Raw genomic sequence first — 19,857 nt, 5'->3', positions numbered from 1 at the left:
CATAACAGGTATCAACAGGAATAAGAAATTTGGATTGTCATTCAAAAGAAGTTTGTTGTTTCCCAACAAACAAACAAAAATCTTCGATCAAGTGAGCGGGACATTCTCCGAATGTCTGTTAATGTGTTATGTCGGTGATATGAAGCGAAAGACAAGCCGAAAAGAAATAAATTCATGAAATATGCTCTTGTTTTGTAGATACTACTATCTTGCATTCCGAGCTCACCAGATGCCAGAAACCAGCAAGGAGAACGCGGCGGCCATATTGGAACGAGCCAAACTGAAAAACTGGGTGCTAGGAAGAACCAAGGTACGCCGATCATTTCAAACCAGCATTATGACATCATCAGCTTCCCGTCTTGTCAGGTGTTTTTGAGGTACTACCACGTGGAGCAGCTGAACCTGCTGCTGAGGGAGGTGATCGCTCGGGTGGTGCTGATTCAAGCTTACACCAAAGGCTGGCTGGGAGCACGACGCTACAGGAAGGGGAAGGAGAAAAGGAACAACAGTGCCACCGTTATCCAGTCAGGTATGCTCAGGGATCCAACAAATAATGAAGCACGTGTGATCCAATTGAGTAGATCAAACCTCCGCATCAATTGTTTACCATACATCTGATAGCCACGGCTTGACCTTAGCCGGATTCAGAAGAGACAATAAGACTTCAGTGAGTTCAGAGGGATCCATTCCTGGGCCACCTGCTTGATCCGTTGTTTTGAAGTGGGATCTTGTGTTTCGTGTGTGTGCACCTTCCATTGGTTTCACACACCCTTTTTTTATTTATTTTTTTTCTTCTCGCCAGCGTGGAAGGGTTTCGTCGCGCGGCAGAACCTCAAACAAATGAAGAAGGAGCGGGAAGAGGCAGCGGTTCGTATCCAGTCAGGTAAAAAAGTTTTTTTTCTCCACATTTTGGAATTTCTCACGGTTCTATGGAAATGGACTTTTTCATACATTTTCAAGTAGGAGGCCAAAAAATGGTTGGGAAAAAAAAAAAGTCTTTGTCGACCGAGTTTTTGATCTCATGAGTGGCCGGGGAAAAAAAAAAAAGTAATAATTAATTAAAAATGCATCGAGCAAAGTTGTTTGCTTTTGTTCCCCACGTTTCAGAAGAACAGTACATACTGAGATCACTCTTTCCTTTCATGTCTTTGCCAGTAAAGGCGAGAGAGGGGCTTATCCCTTCTGTTTCCTCGCCACTTCCTCTCTCGCATTCCTCGCCTATTACACGGGCCCTCGCATACCAGAAACAAGATGCCTTTTTATACTGTCAAGCTTTTCATCTGAAATGTAAATTAATTCTTACTCAGTGTGCCTTGACAGAGATCAAAGTGGGCACATTAACCTTCCTGCCCGCCTCCCTCCCTCCCTCCTTCCTCCTCTTTGGAGACCAATAACGGGTGCCAAAAAGGGGCAGGATAGAGGAGGAGATCCGGCTTTGTTTGGCCTCCTTCTCTAAGGGCTTCCCTCATCTGGTACACGAAGCGCCTGGCTAGTTTTCCTGCGTGCACCTTTTGTTGAGCGTCGCCCATTAACACGCTTGTAAATAAGGCTGCAGAAAGGATAAACAGGATTGCCGTGGAAGAAAAAAGCCTCTCTCGACGCCGCCGTCTTACTCGCGCTCGTGTGTGGCCGCTGGCGTCGGACTGAGAAGGGGGGTGGGGGTATTTGGAGAACCTGAACCTGACTTAAGCGGAGCCTCGGGGCCCCCTCGGCACGACACTCCGACACATTCGCACGGTGTGTTCTTTGCAGCTTAGAGCCTTTGAGGTGGGCTGCCATTTGCATTTGGAAAATAAACAGATGCCTTTCAAATACATGAGCCCTCGTTGGCCTCTCAGATCTCACTACCCCAGGGGACACACTCACCCACCCCCCACCCCATCGATTAGATTAAACCATATAAAATATAACAATGTGGTCCGGCTCTCATTTTTCTCTGCATATCATTTGACAAGACAAACATAAAGCAGTCGGCGGGGGGGTGCTTCTTCCAATTTGTCTCCATGTGGCCTTTTTTTCTCCATTGCACTTCCTTAAATGATTCGGAATATCATTTAACCCTCGCAGTTACATTGTGAACTAGACTCACACCAGTTCTAGGACTCAATTGTACAGTAGTCACCGACATCCATCCAATTTTTGTTCATATCTGAACTTCATCTCTTGTACAGCATACAGGGGCCATCGCGTACGTCAGGACTGTGGACCTCATGGACGCAGATGTAACCCCAAAGCCGGAGGGAAGACCACCAAGGAGGACCATATGGGGTGAGCTTGCACATCCTCTCCTCGGGGCTTTTGTTTTCTCGCATGTTCACGCATTGTTGAAAATTACGACTCATTGTGGGCATAAGAACTTTCACTGGCTCCCATTGCTTTCTAACACGCCGCTATTTCCAGCCCATCAGCGCTCTCCTCCCCGCGCTCCTCCTCTTGCACTTTTACAAACGCCCCAAATATCTTTCCGCCGGCCACAAATAGGATTTGAAGCGCCGTGCTGTTCTCCAGATGTACGACTGAATCTTTGTTTATCCGGCCCCGTCATTCAGGGAAGTAAGACTTGCAACTTCCAGTTAACCTGATCAAAACAAAGAAATGTAAATCAGAAAGCAAACAATGTCTTCACACTAAAATCTCGTATGACTTTGGGCCAACTCTGAGCAACTCCTTAACACCCCAATTCTGGATTTACACATCTGAAAGTGTTATGCAGCTTGCATCCTTCAACCAGGCGAGGGCTCATCGGGGATTTTTCTCTCCGTGTTTACAATCATATTCCTTGGTGAGACGTAGCTACTTCAAACTTCCACTTAACAATTCTGTTTAATGAGCGCTGGAATCTCTCCATATAGATTTACTTTGACATGATCTGGCCTGTTTTCCCCTCCTGCAGGGATTTTCATATTACGTGCTTTTCTTCTCCTGCTTTTGCATACACTTTCGCTGGCCACAACTAGCTACATTTGTACAATAGCAACATAGGAGCTAGAAAAAGATAATGATCTTGCATGAAGCAGCAGCATCACCTAAATGATCTTTTATATAATCGATCACCTAAATGATCCTTTATACAATTGTGTTAAGGTTTTTGTACAGCATTTCTGCAGTAGTTAGAAGTTAAATGCGACACATAATAAACAGTGGTTAGCCACATTCAAAGATGTTAGCCTGATATGCTAATTTCCCATTATGCTAGCGTCAGCAGTGATTAAAAAAAAAATTGCTTTACTGTTTCACTCTCATAGAACAAATCATTTTGTACTTAAAAAAAAAAAAGTTCAGAAATGCTAAATAAAGTCTACTCGTTAGCTGCGTTAGCATGCTGGCCGAGTCTCCGCTGATGTTATGAATGTCATTCAGTAATATTTTAATTGCTGACCTTTTTAGCAGATTCACGTCATGTGCATGATCATCATTAGCTGCACTACGCATGGTTATTTGTTTCAAAACATTCTTGTTTCTATTCCTGTCAGGTCTCCGAGCCCGAAGAGCCTACATAAAGCAAATGTGAGTAAGGAAATATCTATCAAATGAGAAATTGGTTGACTTTAGCCCTCTACTTTTAGCCGTCTATCTCAAATAGCGCTCTTCTTTTAAGCTGCAGATTATTCCTCTGGAAATGTTTTGAGTCCTTGAGACGAGGAGAAAAAAAAAAAAAAGAGCTCTCGCGCTTCAGCCTCCATCTCAGCAGAGAAAAGACAGGGTGGTACGGGAGCGAGAGAATCAAAAAAGCTGGAAATTCACGGCTGAGAATAAATGCTCGCTTTCCCCCCGAGGTGATTTGTCTTTGCGCTCCTCTTTCTACAGATGTTAGAGCCCTTTTTTAGTAAAGACCTGGGGTTCTTTGGTAGCACTTTGATATCCTGCTCGGATTCAATATGTGAAATAGAAGAGCCACTCCGTGACTTGGAGCACATCACACTCTTTGAAGTCTGATCCAATTTTTGCTGCTCACCATTTGATGTTGAAAGGATGAAATGAGGGAAATGTACAGTTTTTGCCAGTAACTCTGCAGAGCATATGTAAGATTAAAAAAGCAAAATCCTTTGGAGGATGTACTTAGAAATGTTAAGCAGATTAATACTTTCCTATACCCCCCTTTTTTTTTTTTTTTTTTTTTTTATTCTGCGATAAAATTAAATATGAGAGGAAGTCGGGTTTTTTTTTTCCTTCCCCCCCCCTGACAATTATGCCGGTGTGTGGCTGTTTGCTAGGAGGGAACGCAATTGCATTAGCATTTGATTAAAATTACAAACTGCAATAATAGGTGGCGCTTGTACACTACGCTCGCTAAATTGTAAATAAACGAACACGGCATATACATGAGTCGATTTCTAGGTTGCGATGGCTTGTTTCGGCTCCCCCCCACGGGGTCCTCACTGACATGACTCCTTTGGGTGTGTTTACGCCTCCGCCTTCAAGGTCGGCCCCGACAGCCGAGACAGACACGTGAAAGACGCCAAGAGAGACAAAGACGGTGTGACGAAGCTTCGCAGGGAGACAGCTAGGCTGCGAGACGCGCGGTGTAAACAAGGTAAGCCCGCGCTCCATGCTGGCGGGTGCAGGTAATTACTCCGAAATCCCGCTAACTCTCATCCCTTCCCAATTCTTGGTTGACAGCCAGAAGTATTCCTGTGGCATTTTTTTTAATCACGCAGGTCAACTCGTCATAAACGTCTCCCGCTGACATGAAAAATACACAAACCCCGATTTGTTGAACACACGTTTGATTTGTTTGCCGCCCCCCCCAGGCCATGAATGACATTAATTCCGATGCCCGCCAGGCTGAGTGGGTGTCTGCGCAGTGGGACCGCTATTTACAACCTCCACCACTAGGGGCAAAGGGGGGGCCCCGGCCCCTCATTAGTGTTATTAGAGGGCTACGAGCTAAGCGACAGAGGTGGAATAGCATTTAGCCGCGCGGCTGGGAAGATTACGGGGATTAGACATGATAATGTAACACAGACAGGGCTCTCGGAGCGGGTCCGGGATTAGTGTCAGCGCACCGCAGCAGGTCTGGGTTAGATAGCGGCTAATTCGCTAATGCCGCATACAGGTGACCCCCGCTCCCAGGCATCGCTGCTACTCAAGTGTCTGATTTGGAATGTCAAAGTGATTACGGAAGGAGACGTTTCAATAAATGGCGCTTTGCTCAAACATGCGGTTTTGTCAGGAATCTCGCCGGCTTTGCTTTTGAAAGGATACAAAGCATCAACATCCCTGCAGAGTTATTTCTTGTTTATTTCTTGAGGGGTTTTTACCTCCACCAAGGAAATGATTGGCTTTGGTTATTGCAGAGGAATTTTTTTTTTCTGAGAATTTTTCAACATTTTTCTGAATTTTTTTTTTGTCCCTTAAAGGCCACCTTACTTCACATCATGCTTGTCCTAGTGGGATTACTTTGGGGTCATAAACATTCCTTCATTAAATGGAATTTTCCAAGTGTCCTCCAAAGTTGTACACTTTTAACGAAACTTATCATCTTCACTATCCTCATTTATAACAAACAGTATTCTCCTGCCTGGGTTTTTGTTCTAAGGTCTGACTGGAAAGTCCATTTGAATAAGAGACCAGGGTGGCTCTGGCACCAAGGGCACTCTTTGATCTGCTCACATCTGAAGCCCCCCCCACCCCACGCCACAAATCCCCTTCTTCTTCTACGTCTTTTTTCACGAGAGCCATGCCAGATGTCTCGAGAGCGAGCTCCTTCCTGTGTCTCATCCTGCTGTCGCCTCTGGTGATGGCATCGGTTCTCCTGGGCCGTAGCTCGACCCGAGTGTGTCAGGATTAGCCGTGAGAATCGAGTTAGCGCGCCCCTCCGGACTCTCTATGCAGGCATGACTTGGAAACTCCTAATGTGTCTGACGGACGTAGGGGTCGTGCCTTTTGTGCTTGTTTTTTTTTTTTACTTTCCACTTTCCACTTTTGCTGTCAAGCACGGCAAACAACCTTTTATTTCTCGTATTTTGTCACCGAGAAAAACTCTGACGTACGCCGTGTAGTCGCGTAAGCACGATTCTCTTAAAGACGGTGTCACCCCTCGTCACCTGTCTCCCGAGCATGAATATTAATAAATACAACATGTTTGGAAATGAGCCGGCGAGGTGCGTGCGAGAAAGGACGACTTTGCTCCAGCGAGCATCCGATATGATCAGAGCGCTCCTCCGCCTGGTAAACAGGATGGTGCGGCGGATCAGTCAAAGCTGACTTTATGCTTTATGAAAGCTGAGCTACTTATGTTTAAAGGCTGTTTGAAGATTAGACTTGTGGTAAACATACATGTCAAGTGAAAGAGAGAGAGAGAGAGAGAGACGGCGTTAAAGTGGAGCAACAACACAGAGAGCAATTATCTCTGCACTTTTGGAAGACACTTTTAACCTGCTTGGTGATAACCTCATGTTGATATATTAGTTGTACAATCAGAATTGCACACCTATTTTGATGCCAATGCTGGCACCAAAAGTTCTAATGTAATGATAAGTAAATAGATGAATAAAGAAATAGTTAAATAAATAAATAAATAAATAATAAATAAATAAATAAATAAAAAATCAGCAGTTCACAATATATATTCAATAGCTTGAAGAAAAAAAAAACTGCAAAAAATATTTAAAAAAAACAAAACAAAAAAACACATTCGCCAGAGATACTGAGTTTATTTTTTTGTGGCCTCTAACAACTTTTTTTAACCAACCAATCAGAGCACAGAAAGATGCCGATGTCATCAAGGGCTTTGACACTTTTCAGGTGGAATTAGAAATAGTCTCTTTGTTACTACAGGTTCAGTCACACTGGCCCAGCACAACCGATTCAAAAGCGAAAGGCAGATGACATTGACATGGTAACACGAAGAAACTGATATCTGATTGGACGAAAAAAAAAATGTAAACACTGGAAGTACAGTAGTAGTACACTGATGTCAAAACCTCACTGCTTCCGCGTTAGTGAAAACAGATGCGGGAACTCCCCCTCCGTCCTCGTCCGGCAAGACCGACATTATCTGCAGGAGGACTTGCTCATTTTGTCGTCTAATGCAAAGCACATGAGTTAGCGTTTATTGTCCCAAATGATAAAAGGGCTAATAAATCTCAGGAGCTCGGTAACATTCTGGAAAATCTCTTCAACTTTGGATTTTGGTTGTTGTTTGGAACTGATGAATAAGACCTGTCCCCCACCCCTCCCTCCCTCCTTTTTTTTTTTTTTTTGAGAGACGAGGCGTTTGTAAAATGGAGGGGAGCCGTCTGGATTACACGTGCTTCATTTAGACATCAAAAGCAAACAAACCCCGAGTGTGGATGTCAGGTGATCCCAGCGTTATGATTTTTAAGGAGCAAATCAATACATCTTTAATTTATTCCACTCAAAATCCCTCTTTCATGTTGCGTGGGGATTTTCAACAGATCTCCGAATGGCATTTAGAGATGTAATGTGAGTCAACTGTATCTCCAGAAGAGTTTTTTTTTTTTCTATAATCTCCCACCCGGCAAACATTTGCAACTGGGGCTCGCTTTCTTTTGAAATAACCCAATCAATATTCGATGAACCGTGCTGCCTCCTTATTCCCACTCCACCATTATCACTCCCTCCCTCCCCCCCTCCCTCCCCTGTGTCAGCCAGCATCTGACCTCGCTCCACAGCGGGCCTCCCGCATGCGTCTTAGCGAGGAGGCCACGCCGGAAGCCGGCTTGGCAGCATCCCCGGCTGCCGTCTATCTGCACGAGCAGCGTTCCTCTGGGGCTCGCCTGGATCAAATGGCAGCCATTTCCCAGATAGAGGTGCCTCGATGGGAAGCCTGACCCATCCTCTGATCTGCCGCACGCTCCAATCGCTGCGGGGTCACAGTGGATAAATGGCCACGCGGAGGAGCCAGCCAACAGATTAGCGCCGAGCACTTTGAGGGAAAATATCTAACTGGGATTTAGATGGCAATTACTTGGCTTCAAACACAGGTCTAAATGTTTTTGCTCTCGATGGTCTCAAAAGATCATCAAACATTTCTACGATGTAAGGAAATCAATCGGGAAGATATTTGACAGTTTGTTTGTCCCTTCAGTTTCCGCTTATGGAGATAAGATGCATGTTCTATTGGGTTGAGGTCTGGTGATTGACTTGGCCAGTCTAAGAAGGCAAGTTGCTTTTCTAGGCGTTGCGGGGGGGAAGAAATAGTCATGATGTATTTTTGTGCAACTTTACAAAGCCTCAATTTTTGCTATTTTTTTTTTATTATTGTATAAAGGATTCTACATTCCGAATGTTTATTAGTTCAAGTGGAGCATGTGTCCACAAGCAAAAAAAAAAACCCGCACAAAAAGGGCCTGTGGAGTTTGTTAGGTTTCGATCAGCTTCTCAAGAGTCTTACAAGGACGCCTGTGTTCATTAATTGCGAGTGAGCACTTTGATGCCGTTTCAGGGGAATAACTCATTTGCTTATCAAACCCATTTTGGAATTATTAGTACACAACAGTGCTGTGATTCTTTTTTTCCCCTCCATTTTTTTTTTTCTTTAAAGATCTGCTGGACTTTCTGGATGCATCTTTTCGAATTTTTGACCAAACCAGTAAAGTCTCTTGCAGACCTCCTGCTGACAAACCATGTCATTTCTTTTCTTTACAGTGTACATAAGCGTCCAGTCATAAATACTAAAAGGGAGCATGATCCGCGCCTCGGATGCTGGCGGAGAAAAGATTTGCTGTTAGCTGACATGAACTTTTTGGGGCCCGTTTACAATGCTGTGACTTGAGCGGCGCTCTGAATAACATTTCAGAAAAGGCGCTGGAAAGATATGAGAAGTCTTTGATGTATATGACTGAGATGTGATGAGGTCGCTTTGGAGAGAGCGCAAAGTAGCGTCGAGATGGAAAGAGCAAATTCAGCTTTAGTCAAGGCAGAGAGAGGCCGAGCCGCTATGAAAAAAAAAAAAAGCGCTCACCTGGAATGTCGGCAAAGAAGATGAAACATGATCTGCTATTAAATAGGAACGCTTTATTGTCAAAAGTGTCTGGATGCACAAATGTGCTTCTTAGGTGCAAATAGTTCTGCTTCTGCACAAAGGCAGGAATGATTTTTAGGTTGATTTTTTTCTCGGTACTGCCCAATTGAACTCCCCGCCGCGTTCTTCTTCTGTCACAGGTCCAGTGATGAAGCTCCGTCAGAGGACCCCTCGTCGGCGGGGCCAGCAACCCAAGCTTCTCAACAGCCCCGAAGACAGCCTGTACTACAACCAGCTCAACGTGAGTTCAAAGCGTCCATCCGACGAGGTCTTTTTGTCTGACTTTGGCCGCGCACGCTAATACAATTAACGCTACCTGCGCCAGAGCCCGGAGCCCCGAACGTCTCTTGTCTCGAACATGTGCTTATGCTCTTTATCTGTTGCTTTCATGTCAGGATGTCTGCCTTCACGGTGAATAATTGATGCGGGTTTATCAAAGCTGAGCAAGATGCATGCTTCATCAGACTCACTTGAGCCCTTTGATCAGGAAAAAAAAAAAAAAATTATGCTGTGACTTCTGATATTATCAGCATCTGCTCGCATTCAACACAAAATCACTTTGAATTAAAAATTAATGACTCTCGGCTCATCTTTTCACTGTGTGCTCTCGGCCCTTTCCTCAGAGAACTCTGGATTACCAGGGGAGCAAGAGGAAGCCCAGAAAACTTGGGTAAATAACTGCTTTCCTACCGGCTCCGAGCAGAGAGCGAGCGAACGGGCGGGCGGGCGGGCGGGCCCCTTTGTGGAATCGGGAGAACCCGACTTGTTGTCTCGTCATGTAAATGGAGCGACCGAAATAACGAGCTCGGTTTCGGCTTCCCCCGCGTCATGAGAAAGATGCGTCTCACGGCTTTGTCAGCACGCCGATTTTAATCGTTGAAAGCCCTCGACTTTGATTTTGTTCTATAAAATGACGTGATCATTATGAAGAACACCCCTCGGGTATGACAGCTAACCTGTCGTCTTCCTCCGCAGTCAAATCAAAGTGCTGGACGGAGAGGACGAGTATTACAAATTACTGTCAACGGTGGAGTCGATCCCCGAAGAAGAGTACGAGAGCCCGGCCCCCGCCCGCCCGCCGCTTCTAACCGAAGCTCAGCCTTGACATGGCGTCAGCCGGTAAGACAGACACCCCAAAGAACATCCTCCTTGTTGGACGTGCGGCCGACCGACGCCGCGCCGCGCCTTGGCTTGTTAATCCTCTCTGATCGCAGAACGTCGACAGAGACGACTGTCTCGTAGATCACGTTGAGACCGGGATGTCATTTTTCAGTGCAATGAATCACCGAGAGAAAAATCACAAAACGCTCAGTTTGCCATAATGGAGAAAAAAAATATAGATAAATATAATATCTAATATAAAATAATAATAATAATAATAATAATATCTAATATAAAATATATGTTAATATAAATTAATATAAATTAATATAAATACTGGCATAAATTAATCAAGCACAACAAAATAATTCAGAAAAAATAAATGATTATTATTTTTTTTTGTCCATGAACATACCCAAGGCCTCAAACACAGTAGTGTTAAAAGCACGACATTGAGTGTCTTAACACAGATCCAAAGACAAATCCTTTTGAAGCTCATAAATCTCAGCACACGTTCTTCTCACTGAGATCACTGAGACTCCCCCCCCCCCCCACACGTAGCCCCCCCCCCACCCCCTCAAACCCAACCTTACTGCAAATTCCTCCTTAAATACTGAAATTTGTGTCGGAAATTTAGGCCTGGCGAGTTGATTTGCGGAGCTTTTTTTTCTTTTCCCCCCTTCCCTCTTTCAATTTGCATATCATTTACTGTATCTGTCTTTGTTGACACCCGAGGGCCTGAGAGGAGATTTTGATCTTAATAGGAAGAGTAGGGTGGTATGACTGAGAATCTGATCTTGCTTATATTCAGAGGGGAAAACATTAGCGCTCTGCCTAGATAGCGCGGCAGCTTGGCTTTAAAGTGGCCTGAGGTGATCACCCAACACCACTTTTTACTACCATAGAGGTCATTGCTTTTACAACCGTCTGCTTTTTCCACCTTTTGGACTACAGCGCGGACATCAAAACACTTTCTTCAAAAAAGCTTTTTAACAAATAAAGCAAAAAAAAAAAAAAAGAAATTGAGCACTTAAAGGCTAGTTATTACCGTGGAACTTCTCAAGTTAAATGACACTGAACCCAAAAAGAAGAGTTACGCACAAAAAAAATGGAAGCTTCACGATTTAATTCAAGGTACCATTGTAATCTCATGGACGTGTTTTGGATCTTTCTTAGATTCACGGTCATATCTGTAAAGAAGCAAAAATAAATAAGAATAAAATCAAAGCGTAAACGTCCACTGGTAGTGTTCTAATGTCATCTAGTTAGTTGAGAAGCTTTTCACCTCCGAGGCTGCAATAATGACTCCCTCGCTGGGATAGTTGGTTCCTCTGAAGAGCAGCCGGAAATAGGTCACCCCAGCACCCTGTAGTGCATCTTAAAAGTACACTGAATCAATTAAGTGTGATCATGCTCCCCTGATTAATTTGAGCCTCCTTCTAGCACCCAGAGAATTTCAAATAGGCCCCACTGCTTGTGAATAACAAGGTTGGACCGTGGTGACAAACAGCGCCAGTGTGGGAGTCGCTAGGCTGCTAAATTAACACCCTGGCTGATTGCCTGTGTTAGCATAAGCGAGGAAATGAGCGGAGGCGTCAGATGATGTGCCACGTGAAAAGGACGGATGTTATGAAATATGCTAGACATTTTTTTCCGGCCTGTTTCTGGTCACCTGATGGCAAAAGTATTTACTCACACTCAGTACTTAAAAAAGCGCGAGCTGGGACTTTGATGTTAGCTAAACAATGCCTTAGCTTTGCTAGCATTATAACCCGACGGACAAAAAACTGCTAAATTAGCCAATGATAACAAAAAATACACCTAACTTGTATGTACTGTACAAATAGATTTAAAAAAAATCAGTTTAAGAACCGTTAACTGTTGCGAGCTTCTGTGTTAGCGCCTTTTGGAAGGTGAACAGCTAAATGCAAGTTAGCATTCAAAGCTAGGCACCTGTTTTTTTTGTTTGTTTTTTTATACAACATCATAAAATCTTGTTCCTTTCTTGCTTTAGCTCTTTAAATGTGCCAACATCTGGCACGTGAGAGAGCGTTACTACCGGCTAACGTTACTGCCGGCGCTATCCCGTGTAATTTAGCGATTTGTCTCCCAGTGAGATTTCCTGAAAGCTCGCATTCAATACAACACAGATTCCTTCCCCCCCCCCAAAGTTTTCAACAACCTTTATGGAAATGGTTGGAGCTGCAGCCTTAACAACCGATGAAAAGCTTTTATTTTGTGAAGAAACGTACTTACCTTTTCACCTAATAGTGATGTCTTACTTCAAAGCGAGGACGCGATTAGGCCGACATTGTCCTCTCTTCTCTGTCCTCTCGGTTCAAAGGGAGAGTTTGAATACCGCCGTTTCATGTGAAGCTTTTCAAATACTGTTTTAATGCAGTTTACTTGCTTTTGATATCCAGATGAACCCGATTTTCATCACACGTCATTGTTATTGCGAAAATGAATCGTTCCAAATCCAGACTCGATGCTAACTTATCAAAAGCCGCTGTGAACTCAACATTGGATCTATTTACATGATCAGGTTCTACGTTTTAACTTCATCCCGAGAGCAATCTTTTCGAGTTCACCTTCATTTTCTTTGAACTGTGTGTCCATTTTCTTTTTAGTTGAAATAATCTGTTCCAGAGGGATGGATTGAATCTAAAATGGAAACATTGCGATGCTCTTTGCTGCCTCGTGGTTGAAATAAATGGACAAAAACCAGCGTCAGCCGGGTGCCAGATGTGCGTCGAGGCCTCGGAGCAAAAAAAAAAAAAATATTGCCCGCAGACAGCGTTAATGAAGAAAGTGTCGGAGTGAGGGAGCGCAACAAGGGGATAAAAGAAGCATCAAAGGTCCGCTAATGACAAAAGATGCCATTAGGGTTACGCTGGCTTTTGTTTGGAGCTTCCTCACACCTGCAGTCAGTCGAGGGCTTTACAAGTGTTGTTAACATTAGCACGGACGTAAAAAAAAAAAAAAAAAAAATGGGGGGGGGTCACAGTTTGCTCTTTGCTAATCTGAGCGGTGTTCAACCTAAATTACAATTCTCCTTTCATTTGGAGATGAGGTCATGTTTCACTAGAGCTTAACAGTTTTTTTTTTTTTACACCAAATATCAGCTCATAAAATACGTAGCTCTCCAAATGCTACCATAATGGCTAACAAGTATTGTAACATAGTACTGTAGACCTTTCGTGTAATGCTGTCATTTAGTTTTTATGTACTGTCCTTTAAAAGTTCAAATGGTACTTTATATTAAAAAAATGTATGAGCAGATAGATCGGGCATAGTGTTACGCACCATTCTGACATTCAGTGATTCTTTTTCATACCACTAGAGGGAGCCCACGTACCACTAGCGGTTCTCGGCCCACACTTTGAGAACCACAGCTCTAGAACAATAGAAGCAGTATGTAAAAGCTGTTATCCTGTGCGTGCCGTGAAATTCACTGACTTGAAAGTTTTCTCAGTGCCTCCGGTGCTGGAATGGGACTTGACAAATCAGAGCGTGAAATTGTGATTAGCTTTCTTCAGTTTGTAGAGCAAGGAGGGCACGAGCAGACTTGGCATGGCCAAAGGTGGAACCTGTTTTGTTTTTTTGCCTCGTCGCTGCGTCCCCAGATGGCGCGACCAGCTGCCACTGAATAAACACCGGACGGGTGAGAATCATCGTCGACTTGTTTTGGGTCCGGAATGCATAACAGAAAAATGTGTTATAGCCGAAAGGGGGAGAGCAAAATTTGGATTGGACTCGAGATAAAATTCAATTTTCCACACTTATTTTTTTCAAATTAATTTGCGTATCGGAACCTCTGAAGTTGAACATCCCTGCAGTTGAACAATTTGAACAGCTCAAGCAAGAGAATGAAATCACATTGTAAAAATGTGAAAAATGCAGTTCAATGATATGAGAGAAATTAAGGATTTGGGATGGTGACACTTCAAAGTGATGCTTTTTCCATATTTTGCTGAGTCACAGTAGTGGTGAAACTCTTCTTTGTGTGCCCACATGACTTCAATCATATTATACAGTCTCCCAGTGGCCATGTGATATTTTCCTCTTTTTTTTTTGGGTGTTGTTTTCTGGTTAAGACTGGAACAGATGAAAAGCATTTGCACATAATTCAATATGGAAAAATGATTTACGATTTAAGCGCTTTGCCTTATTGTTCCCTTCCACTGCCAACCGACCGCAAGTGTGCCCGTTGCGGCAGGAGAATTCCCCTTTTTAGTGTCGGATTATCACATCCAGGGTGGGCCGCTGGAAGGTACAATGACCCCGTCCCGCCTTACGTGACCCCCGGGCCAAGCCGCGCATTGCCGGCCGGGGTCTTTTGCTCTTTGCTGGTGAATATGCACACATCTCCCACTTCATAGGCTCACAAGAGGGTCGAGGTGGGGGTGGACTTGTATCGCGTTGCAGGGGAAAATTAGGGGAGACCAAAGTCGGAGTTTCTGTGTGTCGGGGGGGCCGCGAACAATGGCGGCTTTCTGTCAGACTGCGACTTCAAAGCTCTGCTGAGTGACTGCTCCGAGTTCCACTTTGTTGTCGATCACTGAGGAAATTCACAGATGTTTTCTCATACGAGACACCATTATAGCGGTTCAAGTACCGCGTAGCCTCCAGCGCCCCCCCCCCCCCCCCCCACCCCTCCCACCGTCACTCTCCTCTCTCTCCAACACAACCCTCTCCTCTCTCACACAGGATATGAACCTACCACCCACCCTTAAACTCCCATATCTCTTGCTGAAGAAGACAAACTTCCATGGCTCTGCGTCTAATTGCAGATAATACGGAATGATACCTTTTTTTTTTTTTTTTTTTCCAAGCCGTTTAAACTGTCGCAACTGCTGAAAAGTGCACTTTTAAGTCATACGGTATACATATATGTTAGGTTGTGCATCTCTCCAATAAAAAATCATTTTCACACGTATCACAAAACAATCTTTGGGTCATAATCGTAGTTATGGAATTATATTAAACGTTTTAAGTCAAAAATCCACACTAAATATCACGGAAAGCAAATGCCGATCGTGAAAACTTATGCAGGTGCTTTGGGGTAATGTGATTTTTATTTCCCCCCCCCCTCTGCCTTCTTCACCAGCAAAGTCAACCTGAAACCAAAAAGCGTCAACAAACTACATCTCGTGCACATTTGTATTTATTTATGACAAAATTATGTTTTATATGACACAAATAAATGTGGTTTTATTGTGATTTGCTTGTTAATGTTTTTCCTCAATTTTGGGAAAAAAACTAAAAACGAAACGATACCTTCGAAAGTTGCCACCTGCTGTTTCTTAGATGAGATTTGTGCAATTGAAGACGACACAACAAATTTGTCTTGAGGGCAACACACTTTTTGCCATTATTTGTGTCTTTTATGTCCAAGACAAATGGCAAAGAAGTTCCACCTGTTGAATATTATGGAGAGAAAAAAAAATAGCTGGAATACTTCAGACAGGGTTGAATCTACTCAGACTTAAATTGACTCCCCGGTATGCTTTTTATTATGCAGTAGGAAAACTTTAAGTCAAGCCAACAACTACTGATGTGACCCACTGTCAAACTCCAAGCGTGGCCATAAGACGCTAAAGGTTTTCCGCAAGTCGATTACCTCGGGGACGGGACATTGTGTCGAGCGCACGCTCTGGGAAATTCTCCCAAACTATTTCAAAGCGCCGCCATTGAAATGCATGAAAATGGAAGAAGTTGAACTTGAGCAACTCAAAAGAAGAGATCGATTATTTGGCAAAGCTGCCGAGTACATGATCCAACGTGATCCAAATATCGTTTTCCTAGCGGAGAGGCCAACATATAGGGAAATTTCGCAATTTGATGTCACCATGATGCTTGTAGTTCATAGAAAAGTCAGCAGTTCTGAAGATTTACCAAACGTTGCCTCGTCACTTTGCCTCCACTTCATGTAAACAAGCTTAATCTAGTTTTCATATCACTCGGCCATACGCGATGTCGTACTTGTCGTTGTAGCTTACATGGCTTTAGCCCGGCAGGCCGACCCCCCCCCCCCCCCCCAATCCCACTCCCCCCCATGACTGTGTGCGGAAAGCCGTGGGAGAGGACTAAGAACATTAATCCCATCAAAGGAACACATCTAATTCAAAAATCTGCCTCTCCAAACTGGGTTGAGAGTACAGTGATTGTTTCGGTTGGGGGAAGCCTGATAACCGTCACGCAGCTGCTATTCGGAACTATGCAAGTACTTTTCACTTTATAAAACTACGAGAATGCTTTCAAACAAAATGTAGCACTTTTAAAGCTGCTTCATCACTTCATTGAACAGTGACAAGTTGAAAAATATCTATTAGAAGACTATTTGCATATTTTTTTTAGCCTTAATTACGAAATGAGTATGTTTGCCCTCTAGTGGACGAGTATTTAATTGTTCTGCATGTCACTATACGGGGCTGGCATAGACAGACATCATTTGGAAAAGATTCTTTTGAGACCAATGAAGTGAAACTGCGATTTGTGTCGAAGGAATGAACAAATGACTCTGATCTTAAAAAATGATAAAAACCAAACAAGTGAAGTGTAAAACAGCAAACTAGAACAGAGACCCCGATGCTGAAGAGATGAAAAATTCCAGTCACTTGATGTATCATCCATCCCCCCATCGAGTTCTCTGAGATCTCCCGAGATAACAATGTCACATTGTGACTCGGAGTTCTACTACAAATCCTTAATTACAAAAAGCGGATCAGATGACTCGGGCGGCCCAACGGTGGGCTCTCCGGGCGGCATTGGGGGGGGTCTTTGATGGGGGGGGGAAATCCAATTATTTGTCTATATACATTTCCCACATAGTGATTACTTCATTAATTGTCCCGCCTTTATCTCCTCCCTCCCCCGCCTCCCCTCGCTAATAATCAGCTCCTTTATCCCGCACCACAAACACACCATAGTAGCTTTGTGGATTCAAAGGATTTGCTTGCTTCTCTCAGAGAGCTGCCATTCTTTGATGATTGGACAGCAGCAAACTTCAAAGTCTGCCATCTTATTTGTGAGTGGCTGGCAGCCCACCAAAGTGCTTATCACGTTCTCTCAAGTGATCCACCGCCGCCGCGTCAGATAGTGCGAGAAGATCCGCCGGAGAGGAAGGCATCGCATCGGGTGCTCGATTCAAATTGACTTATTTTTTGTCTCTTTCGACACCGATGCGCATACCTTTTTGAATTTAAAGACACTTTTGGAGGCGCGTTTGAATTGCGCGTTTTGTTGTCCAGGCGGAGGAGGACCATGGCAGCAGTGGCTGTTCTGCGGAACGAGACGCTTCAAGCTTTTCTGCAGGTTCGTTTTGCTCCAACTTTTGGGGGGCACTTTTTAGAATCGAAAATAAGTGATTCGGGTTTTTATTTTTACTTTAATGCGATCTGTGAGTTAATCCAAAGTCAAGTCAGAACTTTCTGGAGAACAAATAAATAATCTGCTCTGGCCGTATAGTTCATTCGGGTACACCTGTCTAGAACGTCCTGTTAAAATTCGTCCTGTTTAACAATATTTTTTTGCAACCTATATTAAGGGTTTGTTGAAACTAATCCCAAATGTTAGTTTTCTTTTGTATTAATGTACAATCTGCGCTACAGAGGTATTATGTAATAAAAATGTTATGTAAGAGTAATATAAATTTTGCTTTATAAAATGCGTTCCAATTCATATTGCTGTTTATTTTTCAATATACATCTCAAAGAAAATAGTTTTTACCACTTTTGATAGTTAAAGCTGCTTTGATGACTAAATGTGCAGTTTTAGTGATGTCGAATTCAACTACATTTCCAAGAGAAGAGTTTCTAATACATTGGTTCCCTAATAAACCGAAACTAGTCAATAGTTTTAAAAGGCTTTATTAATATACGTGGAGTGCTTTCTGAAACTTTTCCCGCGAATGAGATCGACAACCCAATATAAATCAATTTTAAAAGTTTGCATTCAGTTGCACTATCGCTTGTCGCTAATATTTTTATGACCTCGTTCAATTTATGAAGCAAACAAATCACACCAGATAGTGGTGTACCTATTGAAGTGACCATGTCAAGTTTCCCCTCCCACTGAAAAGTGTCTGTCCCGCATTCCAGGACCGCACCCCCAACTCTTCCCCGGAGAACTGCAAGCACTCCCCGCTGGCTCTCCTGGCGGCCACCTGTAACCGCATCGGACACCATCACCATCATCACCACCACCACCCGCCGGGCTCCAGCCCGCCCGATTTCCTCCAGGTTCCTTACGACCCCACCACGCTGGGCTCCCCCTCGCGCTTGTTCCACCCGTGGACTAACGAGACCAGCCCACCTGGCAACTCCACTTTTGGACTATCTTCAAAGCCCCAGCCGCTGGGCTCCTTCGGCTCCCCCCACGAGTTGCCCCTGACCCCTCCTGCGGACCCCGGTTACCCGTATGACTTCTCGCCTGTAAAAATGCTGCCGTGCTCCATGCAGTCGGCCTGCCCGCCCACCTACGTGCCGGCGGTGAGCTACGCGGCGCCCGCCCCTATCCCGCCCGCCATGCCCACCTTTGTCACGGGCCACGCGGGCCAGAGACAGCTGTCCCCTAACCCGACGGAGGAAATCCCTTGGTGGAGCCTGCAGCAGGGCAACCACGTGGCCCACCCGCACCGCTTCCAACTGCAGCGCGGCCTGGTGCTGCACGGCCACACGGCCGACTTTGCCCAGTACCAAACGCAAATCGCCGCACTCTTGCACACCAAGTCGCCCCTGACCACCGCCCGTCGCTGCCGGAGGTGCCGCTGCCCCAACTGCCAGTCGGCGTCCGCTTCCGGCGGGGGCGACGAGCCGGGCAAGAAGAAGCAGCACGTGTGCCACATCCCGGGCTGCGGTAAGGTGTACGGCAAGACCTCGCACCTCAAGGCGCACCTGAGGTGGCACTCGGGCGAGCGGCCCTTCGTGTGCAACTGGCTCTTCTGCGGCAAGAGCTTCACGCGCTCGGACGAGCTGCAGAGACACTTGAGGACTCACACCGGCGAGAAACGCTTTGTTTGCCCGGATTGCTGCAAAAGGTTCATGCGGAGCGACCACCTGGCCAAACACGTCAAGACGCACCAGAACAAGAGGAGCAAGTGCGTGGACAAGGCGGCGGTGGAGCACGTCAAGAGGGAGGACTCGAGGAATCATTTTCTGTGACCCTCATGTTTGAAACATTTCCCAAAAAAAGTCATTCGTGCAATACGTTTTGGGGGTGAGCATTTTTTCTCCATCACGACAACATTTCTGGCTGTGTTCGTGACCACAAAGAGGTTTGAAATCGCTGCAGCATGTCTTTGAGAGTTTATGGTCTTCAATGGAAGACACCCCACCCCCCCTCCCATTTTGTAAATATTATTTAATAGCTTTTGTTGAATAAAAGTGTCAAGTTTTTTGCTCCATGGGGAGGTGTTTTTAAGCATGCTCTTGAGAAAGTTTGCTATTGTTGAGATGACCCAAATACAATGTGAGAATAAAGAATATATAACATTTTCCCATATGTCTGTAGAATTCATTAACCTCACCGCTAGTTATATGTTAAATGGGGTTGATGACAACCCATTGGTAGGTGCAAAACAACTCCCAAAAATGAGCTTTTTTTTTGGCTTTTTTTTTTGCCTACTGTCTTGGTCGGTCCAGTTTTTGCGTTTGGGCAGGTTTCTCTGTTTAACTCCACCATTGGACAACTTGGAGCACCGTTTGGAAGAAAAAAAAAAGTTTGTTTGAGTGCCTCAAAGTTCCTTCTGTTCAAATATCATACCA

The 19,857-nt window shown here is 44.5% G+C and overlaps 2 protein-coding genes across 3 annotated transcripts in view; both read left to right on the top strand.

Annotated features, from left to right (window-relative positions):
- Positions 1–19,857, top strand: part of myo3b (myosin IIIB) — a 44,628-nt gene that overhangs the window by 22,894 nt on the left and 1,877 nt on the right. Inside the window, exons 24-32 of the mRNA XM_085921135.1 lie at positions 199–310; positions 367–529; positions 803–883; positions 2,172–2,268; positions 3,474–3,507; positions 4,423–4,534; positions 9,130–9,230; positions 9,613–9,659; positions 9,965–10,108. Of these exons, the coding sequence (XP_085777261.1) occupies positions 199–310; positions 367–529; positions 803–883; positions 2,172–2,268; positions 3,474–3,507; positions 4,423–4,534; positions 9,130–9,230; positions 9,613–9,659; positions 9,965–10,094 (877 nt within the window). The 3' untranslated portion in view covers positions 10,095–10,108. The remainder of the gene's footprint in view (positions 1–198; positions 311–366; positions 530–802; positions 884–2,171; positions 2,269–3,473; positions 3,508–4,422; positions 4,535–9,129; positions 9,231–9,612; positions 9,660–9,964; positions 10,109–19,857) is intronic.
- On the top strand, positions 10,024–19,587 carry sp5a (Sp5 transcription factor a). 2 transcript variants are annotated; one of them, XM_085921138.1, is made up of 3 exons: positions 10,024–10,108; positions 17,344–17,407; positions 18,193–19,587. In XM_085921138.1, exons 2-3 carry the CDS (start codon positions 17,357–17,359, stop codon positions 19,252–19,254), a joined length of 1,113 nt encoding a protein of 370 aa, XP_085777264.1. In that variant the 5' UTR covers positions 10,024–10,108; positions 17,344–17,356; the 3' UTR covers positions 19,255–19,587. The 2 variants fall into 2 exon arrangements, with proteins under 2 accessions (XP_085777264.1, XP_085777265.1); XM_085921139.1 differs by lacking the exon at positions 10,024–10,108 and adding an exon at positions 13,745–13,754.

Source organism: Syngnathus leptorhynchus, chromosome 9, assembly GCF_054491065.1.
Source record: "Syngnathus leptorhynchus isolate UIUO chromosome 9, UIUO_Slep, whole genome shotgun sequence".
NCBI lineage: Eukaryota > Metazoa > Chordata > Actinopteri > Syngnathiformes > Syngnathidae > Syngnathus > Syngnathus leptorhynchus.
This window is presented reverse-complemented; position numbering and strand designations above follow the sequence as displayed.